Source organism: Quercus lobata, chromosome 11 (assembly GCF_001633185.2).
Source record: "Quercus lobata isolate SW786 chromosome 11, ValleyOak3.0 Primary Assembly, whole genome shotgun sequence".
Lineage (NCBI taxonomy): Eukaryota > Viridiplantae > Streptophyta > Magnoliopsida > Fagales > Fagaceae > Quercus > Quercus lobata.
Window position 1 is genome coordinate 19,261,620 of NC_044914.1, and position 11,623 is coordinate 19,273,242.

Consider the following 11,623-nt stretch of genomic DNA (forward strand, 5'->3'; position numbering starts at 1 on the left):
ACGTCTCTACCTCCCTCTCCGACGAAACCTAGGCCGGAGCATCAAGCCAACTCGATGTGTGTGTGTGTGTGTGTGTTTTTATATATTTATTTATTTATTTTTTATAATTCACTTAACGCTCTCTCTTTGCTCTATCTTTCTCTTTCCTCTCTCACTTCTTTCTTCTCTCTTCTCACTTTGTGCTTCGTCGATGTGGTTCGCTGATGAGTGGGCTTCGCCGATGATTGTGCTCCGGCGATTGTGGGATGCCGATGGTTGTGGTTTGGTGATTGTGGTCATGGATCGTGGGTCTAATGGCTGTGGTCTGGTGGCAGCGATGGAGGTTTTTTTTTTTTTTTGGTTCTGCGGGGTTTTTCTTGGGTTCGATTGGGCTCTGATCGTGCGAGGCCGACACAAAACGACATGCTATCAAATCTTTGATTTGATTTTGGGTCTTGATTTGGTTTTGGGATTTTGAGTCTTGATTTGGTTGGGGTGGGTCTTGATTTGATTTACAGGTGCGAAGGAGGACGTCAAGCCGTGCCGTGGAAGAAGATGATGATGGGGAGGGAAGTGGTGTCTGTGTCTTGTGGGTTTTGGTTTGGCGTGATGGGTCTGCTGGTGGAGGGTTTTTTTTTTTTTCTCTTCTTGTTGTGGTTGGTGGTGGTGAGTGGATGTGGTGGTTGTGGGTGGATGTGAATGTGGATGTGGAGGTTTCTTTCTGCTGTGATTTTTTTTTTCATTTTTTGTTAGTGGTGGTTGTGGTATGGGTGGTGGGTTTTTGGTGGGTGGTTGGTAGTGTGGTGCCGGTGGTGCTATGAGAAAGAGAGAGACAGAGGAGAGAGAGAAAAAGGAGAGAGAGGAAAAATAAAAAATTATTGAAAAATAATAAAGAAACATTATTTAAATGAAATGGTAAAAAAAAAAATAGAAGTTTTGATATAGGTTGTATTGTAAAGTGGTGTGTTATATGTTATAAAATTGAGTTTTGAGAAGGTAAATGCTAAATTTTTTAGAATAGTTGATGAGAATGCTCTAACTCTCTATCTGTCATCTATATTAAGGCTACATGGTTCTTTTAATTCAGCCTAGAGTCATGCATGCCAACTTTTTTAAATTGTGACTTGAAGTTACAATTTACAAGGAAATTGTGAGTTGTGTATGCTATACATAAACTTAAGCGTGTAATAGATAGCATTCTTAATAAAATGACACTCCATGATACAAAATTACTTATTATTTTTTTGGTCAATAAATGATCAATATATCAAATCGTAGCAGATCAATATGTTTGATAAGGGGAAAAAATGAAATGAAGTTAAGTTCGCTAATGGCTAGTCTTGAATGGTTGCCTAGAATCCTAGATAGTCTATTACCAAGAGGTAATAATAATTCAAAGAAAGAAAGAAAGAAAGCCTACTCGTGTAGGCATTTTAACACATGTGGAAGCTTGCATCATATGTGACTCATTGCTTCCCTAAGCAGAAACCCATTTAGAAAAGATAAAAAAAAAAAAGAAATGACTCCTTAGTTTTGTGACACAAGGAAAGTACCAAATACCCATCCAAAGTAGAAAAAGCTAAAAAGGCAGAGTAGGAATAAAAATTATAATGCTCATCATCAATATTGGAGAGCTGCAGCAGCAACAGCAGCAATCTTACATTACACTTACAGTGCTCACTGGGCTCCACGGCAACCCTTCCTCTCACTTCTATCCTTTCCTCTTAATAATCCCTGCACGTGAAAAACCTCAACTATGGAGAAAAGTGGGAAGAGAAAATTACTACTCATTTTTCCATGGAACAGAGGTCAACCTAGTGACACATGACATCATTTTCCACACTTTTTGTGATCAACATTAATAAGAGTTTCATCCACGAGTTTTTTTAGTATTTTTTTTGGAGTAAATATATATTGAAAATGTTAATGGATGTTTAAGGCCAATGGTTTAGTAGCTATTTAAAAAAACTTTTACGGAAAAAGAAGAAAGTAATTAATTATTTTGATGGCTTTTTATATTTTTATAAAAATGATGTCAAATTTTTTCTAAAATGATTTATTAACTATTATGCTAAGTTCTTACCAACCGATTTTTCGAGAGTACAAGAGTTATCAAACTCTATTAAAAAAAAATAATAATCGACAGAGTTTGATACAGACTTGAGACTTACAGTTGCCGTTTAGCTCAATCACCACCAAATTACAGAGTGCGATAGATAGTAATGGATGCATGGTCATTATTAGCTCATTTGCCCCACAACTATTATTTTTTATATTGACATTATGCATGTTCACTCTCGCTACGAAGGAATTGGTTGAGACGTTTCATTGATCTTACATTACATTGCACCAAATAAGCGAATAATAATTTTTATCGGTTATTATTTCCTAAGAGGTCAGATCAAGTGGGATGGGTTGCCTACGTTACTACTTTGTAACTTAACATCTGAACATAGATAATAGATTTGTGGATGAATGTTAGAATACTAGTCTTTGTAATTCTAATTTCATTAGATAGTAACTAGAAAAATAAACCATGCAAAATTTTCTTTTTTCACAAAAAAGAAATAGAAACCATGCAATTTCAATTTTCTTTAGATTGTACTCTTTAACACCAAAGTTCTTTAACATTTTTCTTGAAATTGATGTACTATTTTATGGTTAAATTAAATTTCAAGATAATTCTTAGTTTTTCTGGTTTTAAATTAAATTAAGTGGTGACTTAATGCAATTCCTTTAATATAGGAGAAAAAAATATCCGTAATTGTGTCTTCATTAATTATAAAACTCATTATCAAGGGATACTAACTTAGTTTTTACCACCAAAAACTCAAAAAATGTGAAGCCTACCGAAACTCAACTTATTTGGACTAATTTTTGAGTTAAGTTTTCATAACTCGAAACTCAAAAATTTGAGTTTGAGTCATGGAAACTCAAAACACAATTTGGATGTTTTTGAGTTTTGAGTTATAGGTTTCAATGACCCCATCACTTTATGTAAAAATTTAAGTATAAAGAAGAGATATGCACTAAGATATGAAACCAAACAAGTTATTTCTAGAGTGAAAAAATAGAGTTAAAGAAATGAGTTATGAAAATTGAATTTGAGTTACAGGTGATGATGCTCAATCCAAACAGGCTATATATATTTTGATCCCCACACGTCGTAGTTCTCACATCACCTGACGACAGTAAGAGGATTACAACAAAGACAATAATGGTGACAAACATTGGACAATGAACAAGGTAACATGTGTGTGCTTAATTTGGAGAAAAAAGAAAAGAAAATATGTAATATTAGTGTTAGTGAGGTCAGAAGAGATGATGTAATGACACGTGGGAAGGGTGTAAAAATGGGAGTGGTATGTGTTGTAGTTGTAGACTTATTGATTGGAGAAAGACACATTTAGGCATGTCTAGGGTTTTGTCAAGACACTATTAACGACATGATATAAATCATGTAGTTAGGCCTAGGAATGTTTGAAATTCCATGATTTTTGATTCATGAAACCTTTGATCTAATTGTGTAAACCCTATAGCGTGGCTAACAATGGTGGTTAGAATTTAGAAAATAGTGGTGAAGATTACTTGGCTACAAAGATGTGGTTCTAATATCTTGTTAGAATATAAAAAGGATAGATAAAATATAGTTATATTCTCGAGGTTTGGTCTAATGTCAGTAAAGTCCAAGATATTTTAAAACTAACTAATTCAGTCTCTAATTATCATGAAAAAGGAGAAAATGAGTAATGGTTTAGGGATCGAGTTGATTTTAGTGACCAAATTGGCCAATTTTGAAATGTTTTGAATTTGATTGACATTTGCCCAAATATCAAGAATATTAATTGTATTTTACCCAATATAAAAATATTAGGAAGAAAGAATAGACAATGGGATGATAAAGAAATAACTCAACGAATTGATGTGATTTGACTTTAGTAGTCTACTAGTCGTAGACTTATACGATGTGTGAGAAAATGTTACATAATTATAATAGAGTATAATATAAATTTTATAGGTTAAATCGTTAAATAGTGCATGTGTTATTTTAAAAAAGTATTTTTGCATTGGGGAAATTACATTCCTCTCCCTTGAGGTTTGGGAGAATGACATTCCACCCTAAGCATGAAGGGATAAAACACTCCCCTGTTTTGAGATTTGAAAAAAATTAAAACTCACCCCCTTCTATTTATATTAGTAACGAAATATTTAAATTTTTTATGAGAATCTCTTTACAAAAGTTTAACCATGGTTAGTAAAAATGCAACTGATGAATTTAGAATAAAAATTTATCAAGCACCAAAACACTTGCAACAACAAATATCTCCATAATCCGTTAAAAAAAGAAAAAAGAAAAAAAAAAGGATCAAAGGTCATATTTAATATTTTAAAATGTACTTTAATTAAAAATTTAAAAAAATTGGTCAAACAGATGTCAAAGGGGGAAAATATTTTTTCCTTTTAAGTTTGGGGTGGAGTGTTATCTCCCTAAATCTCAAGGGGGAGAACATACATTCAAGCAAAGACAATGTCTTGAGGGACCAAAAGGATTCATAACACCAAGTGGGTAGAGATTGTCTATGGTCTCGTCATTTACAAATTGTGCAAGCGCTTCTATAACGATGACAACATTTTGTTGAGAACCTCACGACAAATATCCAAGGCTTAAAACTTGATAATTTCGTGGGGGCTTCTTTATGGGAAAGATTGGATTATGCATTGGCATAGGTTAGGCTAGTAGGCTCTTAATCTATGGAGGAAGAGAAAATTGCAGATATATATAAGGAAAATAATCAGTGGGTGTTTTATTTCTAATAGGCAACAATTGAATGTTTTGAAAAACCTCTTGATCAAGAATAGGAAGAATAACCAACAATCAAGACACAAATTAAAAGATTTGCTGAATTAATGCTAAATTTGTTTTAATGGAAAGGTAAAAATAAGAAAATGTTTTGGAGTAAATGAGAAACATTAATTGAGAGAGAAGAGACAGAGTTGGAAAAGTTCAAGCAAATATAAAGTTTTATTTTATTTTATTTTTTTAAAATTGAAATGGGAAGTTTTATTTTTTATTTTAATTTTTATACAAGATAGAATTTCTACTCTAGCATAATCTAAGTGTATATGTGTGTGAAGCTTCCTCCTGGAGACTTGAACCACAACCCTTACCCCCTACACCCAATAAGCATTTATACTTGTGGAGTGATCACCGCACAAAGGGTGCGCAGTGGTGAAATCGGAAGTTGAAAGAACTCAAAGAAGAGCAAAATGTTAATTACAAAAGGAAGGGTATGGGATAAAAAAAAAAGGAAAAAAATGAAAAGAAAAATGTGACCAATGATGTGGCTCAACTAGCGCGTAGCAATAATAAATATTACGCTCTAACTTTTAGATATAAATATAGATAGATAATCACACCACAAAATTCTAAAGAGTTACATCCTTACAAATTAACTTTATATGTGTATTGTACCCATTAAAGGGTACACAATATGCCTAATATGACTATAACTTAAAATCATCATGGTATATTACAAATTACAATACCGTGGTGGTGGATAGTATTATACAAAATCATGATTCCAGGAACCTACAGTCTTCATATAGTATTCTAACAATGAGTAATGGGTTGTTCCACACTCTCTTAAAAATTGTTATGGTTTTTGAGTGAAATTTGTGGTGTGTCTTTGTGTTAAAACTTATTTCTCTCTTCCTTGTGTGTGTGTTTGTTTCATTAAAAAAAAAAAAAAAAAGAGTAATGGGTTGAACTTTAAATTTAAATTTAGTTAATTAATTTTGTAATAAATTTTGAAGGCAATCTTCAGTGAGATCAATTATTTTGGTTTTTCACAATTAAAAATTGAGTTAAGTAGTTTAGTTAAGCTTGAGTCAATAATAATCGTTTTAAGTCGAAAGTTATTTGAATAATCCTTTATCAAACCAATCACTAGAAAAAGAAAGGCGTAGGATTGGAATTTAATCCATTATATATATATCTTGTAGTCAAACAAATAGAAGACTAAAATACAGTGGTAATGGCTGTGATTCATCAGAACATAATGCCACCTTTTGTTTTTGGTCTTTTTGAGTGACATGTGGACATAGTGCAACTAGAAGTGATAGTGGTAATTTCTACACCATCTTACAGGTTAGCAATAATGGAGTTCTATATACATATTTGGATTGGACAAAGCTTTGTAATGGATCACAATTTGATTGGATCTTAAATTGGCAGGCTAATCTCATCAAGATCATCCAATGATAAGAAAACTTCGTCCAAGCATGACAGCTCTGTCCCGTCGTCATCATCATCTCGTTCGTACACTCGGCATATTACCCAAGTACTATAATCCTGCAAATTTTTTGAAAAATAATAGAATTAGTATTTGTTTTTAATAATTCGAGCGAATGAGATTTGAATTTTGAAAGTTTTCATTAAAAACATAAAGAAGTGTTAAAAAGTGTCACTTGAACTATATGTAATTGGCAGAATTAGCATTATTATACTTCCATTAAAAAAAAAAAAAATGCTACATAACTATTTTTGGATGGCCTCTTCTCTTGGATGATCTACTAGTAGAACCAGCTGAATCGGAGAGACGATATTCTTGCATTATCCAATTGGTTTTGATGCCAGAGGGTGCTTCACCGGTGTAAAACACCAAAATTTTCTTCATTCCAACACTCTTGCTAGAGCTATTCATTACAGTTTCCTCATTTCCCATTGCCTTCCAATAACCATTACATGTCACTCTATTTTGTGTCCTCCGGCTATAGAAGTACCACTTGTTTCCCTCAGCCAAAGCTTTTCCTACAAACTCCAAAAATTTATGGACATATTAAACATAAGCGCAAAACTTAGTACACTCACAAACAATATTGATTTTTTTACTAAGTACAGTATCGTATTATTGAATTTAATTGGAAAATCTAAATCACGCACTGGAAAAATTATACTCAACATTTGGTACTAACCAATATGTTTCTGTTTAAGTAATTAAATGCAAGAACCTAGAGAGAACAAAGAATAGAAGTAGAATATGAAGAGAAAATATATATATATATATATATATATATATACAGCTTACAAAATATAGTACCATCAAGGTCCCATGGATCATATGGATAAAGATCGAGATCGGGAATGACGTCGGGGTGGCATGGTAAGAGACTGGCCTTACGATGAAGGAAATGAACTACAAGCTCTTCATCCGTAGGGCAAAATCTGAAACCTGGGGGTAGGTTAACATTGTTATCTCCCATTGTCTATAACTAGTAGAAGAAGAAGAAGAAGAAGAAGAAAAAGAAGAAGTTGTACTTGTAAATTGTACTAATAAGAATAGAATGGAGTAGTGGTGGTAGTGTTAAGGTTGGATTTGGCTATCGATGATACTTATATAGCACTTTATATAGCATGAGAGAGAGAGAGAGAGAGAGAGAGAGAGATATGACGTGAGATAGAAGTTGGGTGTGATCAGAAATGACAAATGGGGTTAATGAGCTCAATTTTCATGAATTGCGTGCAAGGCGGCGGAGTAACGGAATAACGGAGAACGTGTTTAAATACTTTACAAGCAACGGGATTCGTTGGGATAAGAGGGAGCTAAGCTAAAAGCTAATTATAGTGTTTTTTTTTTTCCTAATTGATTTATATTATATATTAGATAATTACGTGGTTCATCATCACACTTCATGCTTATATCATCCAAACGACTCCTTCCATCCACGTGTGCACACATGTATATATGGGTTTGGTCGTGGACCATTTGTATTGAATTCCATGGCCCCCACCTCTTGGAGTGTGCCTATATGCCAATAATGCTTTTAATTTTTTTTTTTTTTGTTTTTAAATACGTTGGACCTTTTCTACTTTTTTTCCTTTTATATTCATCTTTCCTGAAGTTGTAATCAATGTTGAATGTGACATCTATCTAGTCTTTTTAAAAAAAAGAAAAGAAAAAAGAGTAAGACATTTTAGATCCAAACAAACATCCCACATAAAAACAGCAATCATGTAATCAACCATTTCTTAGCATTGAAAGTTCAACTGATTTGCCTGCTCACTTCACTACAGTGGACCTAACAACATAGGCCCCCCATTTTTTAAATAATTAATCAATTATTAGATCTTAGGCTACTTTGCTTAGAACTTTTCTAAGCTCATTTTATTGTTGTTCTAGAGCTATATTGGTATTATATATATATATATATATATATTTTTTTTTTTCCTTGTCTTTTGGGTTCATACATACATGTGTATATATGTATCTCTCTCCTAACATATATATGAGAAACACTAATTTCCATAATAACATAATAATAATGAGTTGAGAAACAAAGAGATACTTTGCTTTCTCTATATATCTTGATATGCTTCTCCATTTTCTCTCTGTTCCTTTCTCATGCCACACCAGCTGCTAATGCTGACTCCTTCGCACTATCAGATATATGAAGTCCACCAAAATTTTTATGTTTCCTTTTTTATTATTATTATTATTATCATTATTACAGCAACCGCTACCTATAATCTTTAAAATGAAGCTATCTTTCGGGGCCTATTAATGTTCTCTATACTGAAAAGGACCTGTGCGGTTAAGTGATCAAGTGCATACGATCAGTGTAGTAGATTTGAACGACGTTCAAAGCTTCAATTCATTGAATGAAACCTAAACTAATAATGAGATATGTCAAGAGTCAAAGTCTTGTAGCTCGACTGATATTTTTTAGTATTTTCAATGAAGAGATTCAAGGTTTAAATCTTCCCACCCCAACTACTTAATATATAATAATAAAAAAAAAAAACTTGAATGCGATCCGTATTCAATTTTAGTGTTCCGTCCAATGAATCGCTAGACAGGACATAGAAGAACAAGTGCACATAGAGAAGGTAAGGGTTTTATCTTGTTATATACATTAAAAAAAATTGAATTAGTTAACGAAAAAAAAAAATTACAGTGAGAAAATATTATAGGATATACGTTCATTCTACTAGAGAACCTCGAAGTGCAACATATTTTACTCTTTAAGCTTCGAAAATTGAACAAAACTTGAATACATAACAAGTTTTAGACAGGCCTTTCAAAGCATACTTGATCGGGCCGACATCAATCATCCTGACAACTCAGAAGAAGGTCCTTTTAAGTTTGAATAAAATTTAGTTAAAGTATATTAGCCTTATTTGGTTCTACAATTAAATCAGATACATAATTCAATCAAATAAATAGTTAAATTGATTAAATGAAGCAAAAACAATGTTATTTCTTTTAAGGAAAATAAAAAATTCAATACAATTACATATTTGAATTTAATTAAGAAACTTATATATATATTATATCTAAGAAATTGTACTAACTTTTACTCTTTAAGTTACAACTATGTATGTAGGGATCTAATCTTTTTTTTAAGAGAACTAATCCACAAATTGCTACAACTCCTATTTAAAAAAAAATAATAAAACTATATATTTTAAAAATCTAGCCGTTGGGTTGCTAGTTCTTTATATCTTAACACTGTAACACATATGTTAAATTTCGTGCCAACTTGATTTTATTTACTATTTGATTTATAAACTTATTTTTTAAACATAATTTTAGAATATAATAACTTGAGATTTAAATATTTAATTGATGATATAAATTTTGATTTTTGATCTTCTGAAATTTTTGTACGCATGAAAGATATAAGAAAAAATGTAATTCAATGGTGTATTTTTTCAACTGGTTGTAGCCATTGGCTAAAAACTAGTCTGCCTTTAAAACCACATCTTAAATTTTAATTGCCTCCACACATTGTCATTATTAGTACTAGAGAAGAGTTATGTCCACAACATTTTCACAACAAATCATAGATAATTAGTTGTTATTAGTTCGGATTTGAACTTACCACTGAAATTACTTAATTGCCTCCACTAAAACTCGGTACTGTCCATAACATGTATGAATGGCAATCTTAAGAATATCTTCCTTCTTAACTTTGAGTTGATGGTAACCTGATTTAAGGACAATCTTGGGTAATCGATATTTATTCCTCACAGTCATCCTATTTCATAACCTATTGTCAATGCATAATATCCTTTCCATAAGGAAATACACTATTGAATACAACCCTTATCTAGAACTCAAAAATCATGCTAACCAATCTACACTATGTAATATCAAAGTCTCAAATCTTAAAGAGAAAAAAAAAAATCAGCCATTACTTCCTTGTCTACTATCATAACCATACAATACTTACATAAACTCAGCAACCATTGTTTCACTTAATAAGAAAAAAAAATAAGGAGATGATACCTGACTTAGTTTCCTCATCACTTTGCCCAGTAATAGCAAACACTCGTCCTTGGATTTTTGGCCTTTGATTCATATCATTAAGCTTAACCATCGGCTCAGTCTTCAAAGCTGGGCAATCTTTGATACGATGACCCATTTTTCCACACTTAAAACATGCCCCACTTTCACGATAGCAAACACCGTTATGCTTTTTACCACACTTTGAACAATTCTCTATTACATGTTGCACCACCTTAGGTTCTAGTTCTATTGTAGTCTTCTTTTTGAATGGTTTGTCATTTTCATTTTCTTTTTGAGATTCTTCAGGCTTGGATCTCTTTTTATTTTGATCTCGAATCCTCTGATAGTCTTCACATTCCCTCTCAACAACTTTTGCAGTTTCTACTACCTCAGAATAAGCCTTCAATCGTAAGGCTGCCATCCTAGTTCTAATACTTGGTCGTAGACCCCTTTGAAATTTCTTAGCCTTCCTAACATCATCAGACACAATATGAGGGGCAAATCGAGCCAACTCAGTAAATTTAGCCTCACACTGTAATACCGTTTTGTTCCCTTGAATGAGCTCCATAAACTCCACTTCTTTCTCATCCCGTATACTTTCTGGAAAATATTTCTCATAAAAAGCATCAAGGAAAATAGTCCAAGTCAATATCTCATCTTTCTCAAGTGGCAAAGTCTTTTTAGTGGATCTCCACCAATGCTCTGCTTCCCCTTTCAGCATAAAGGAAGCAAAAGAGACTTTTTGCACTTCAGTACAACCAACCACATCAAATATTTTCTCCATTTGCATTATCCAAGTCTCTGCTTCTGTAGGATCAGGGTTTCCCAAAAATGAAGGAGGACCCATTTTCCTGAATTGCTCAATGGTACATCCTTCAATCTCAGCATCTTTGGGCTTAGCTGTTCCACTAGTACTAACATGTTTTTCCACCACCTCAGCAAGACTTCTAATAGCATTAAAAACACCCTCAAGGTTTTCAGGATTTAGCTCAGAACTAGAAGGGGTAGAATTGCGGGGTGGCATTTTCCTATAACCAAACAAACAACACTTTAGAGTTGGATAAACCTAAAAGAAAAATCATAGTATACAAGAGATACTAAAGCTTTTACTATTCTCATGACTCAAAGCATACAGACACACAGCTCCTAACAATTATCAAACCTATAAAATACCCATTGATTATCCAATGATTCAAGCCTATTCTTCCACATCCTATACAAAAACATCAAAAGTCCTAATTGTCTACAGAATCATAACCTGGCTCTGATACCATATGTAACGACCCAAGGAAAAAGCGCTAGCCACATCTGCACTATACCTCAAAAGGACTAGTCACAATTGAGGCTCCTTGTAG

The 11,623-nt window shown here is 32.8% G+C and overlaps 2 protein-coding genes across 2 annotated transcripts; both read right to left on the reverse strand.

Moving 5' to 3' along the window:
- Positions 1-5,948: 5,948 nt before the first annotated feature.
- On the reverse strand, positions 5,949-7,471 carry LOC115969109 (NAC domain-containing protein 104-like). The gene is made up of 3 exons (XM_031088678.1): positions 7,080-7,471; positions 6,519-6,790; positions 5,949-6,331 (listed from the first exon to the last, which is right to left on the reverse strand). The coding sequence occupies exons 1-3, from the start codon at positions 7,240-7,242 to the stop codon at positions 6,203-6,205; spliced, it is 564 nt and encodes a 187-aa protein (XP_030944538.1). The 5' UTR covers positions 7,243-7,471; the 3' UTR covers positions 5,949-6,202.
- A 2,398-nt stretch (positions 7,472-9,869) lies between these two features.
- Positions 9,870-11,292, reverse strand: LOC115966529. The gene is made up of 2 exons (XM_031085747.1): positions 10,269-11,292; positions 9,870-9,967 (listed from the first exon to the last, which is right to left on the reverse strand). The coding sequence occupies exons 1-2, from the start codon at positions 11,290-11,292 to the stop codon at positions 9,870-9,872; spliced, it is 1,122 nt and encodes a 373-aa protein (XP_030941607.1).
- Between the last annotated feature and the right edge of the window lie 331 nt (positions 11,293-11,623).

What these genes read in the sequence shown, in the direction of transcription:
- LOC115966529 (XM_031085747.1), bottom strand. Translation starts at nt 11,292, where the DNA reads ATGCCACCCCGCAATTCTACCCCTTCTAGTTCTGAGCTAAATCCTGAA. An exon ending in TGATGAGGAAACTAAGTCAG is followed by an intron (nt 9,968 to 10,268) that starts GTATCATCTCCT and finishes TCCTTAAATCAG; the next exon opens with GTTACCATCAACTCAAAGTT.
- LOC115969109 (XM_031088678.1), bottom strand. Translation starts at nt 7,242, where the DNA reads ATGGGAGATAACAATGTTAACCTACCCCCAGGTTTCAGATTTTGCCCT. An exon ending in TGATCCATGGGACCTTGATG is followed by an intron (nt 6,791 to 7,079) that starts GTACTATATTTT and finishes TGGAGTTTGTAG; the next exon opens with GAAAAGCTTTGGCTGAGGGA. An exon ending in GAAGAGGCCATCCAAAAATA is followed by an intron (nt 6,332 to 6,518) that starts GTTATGTAGCAT and finishes AAAAATTTGCAG; the next exon opens with GATTATAGTACTTGGGTAAT.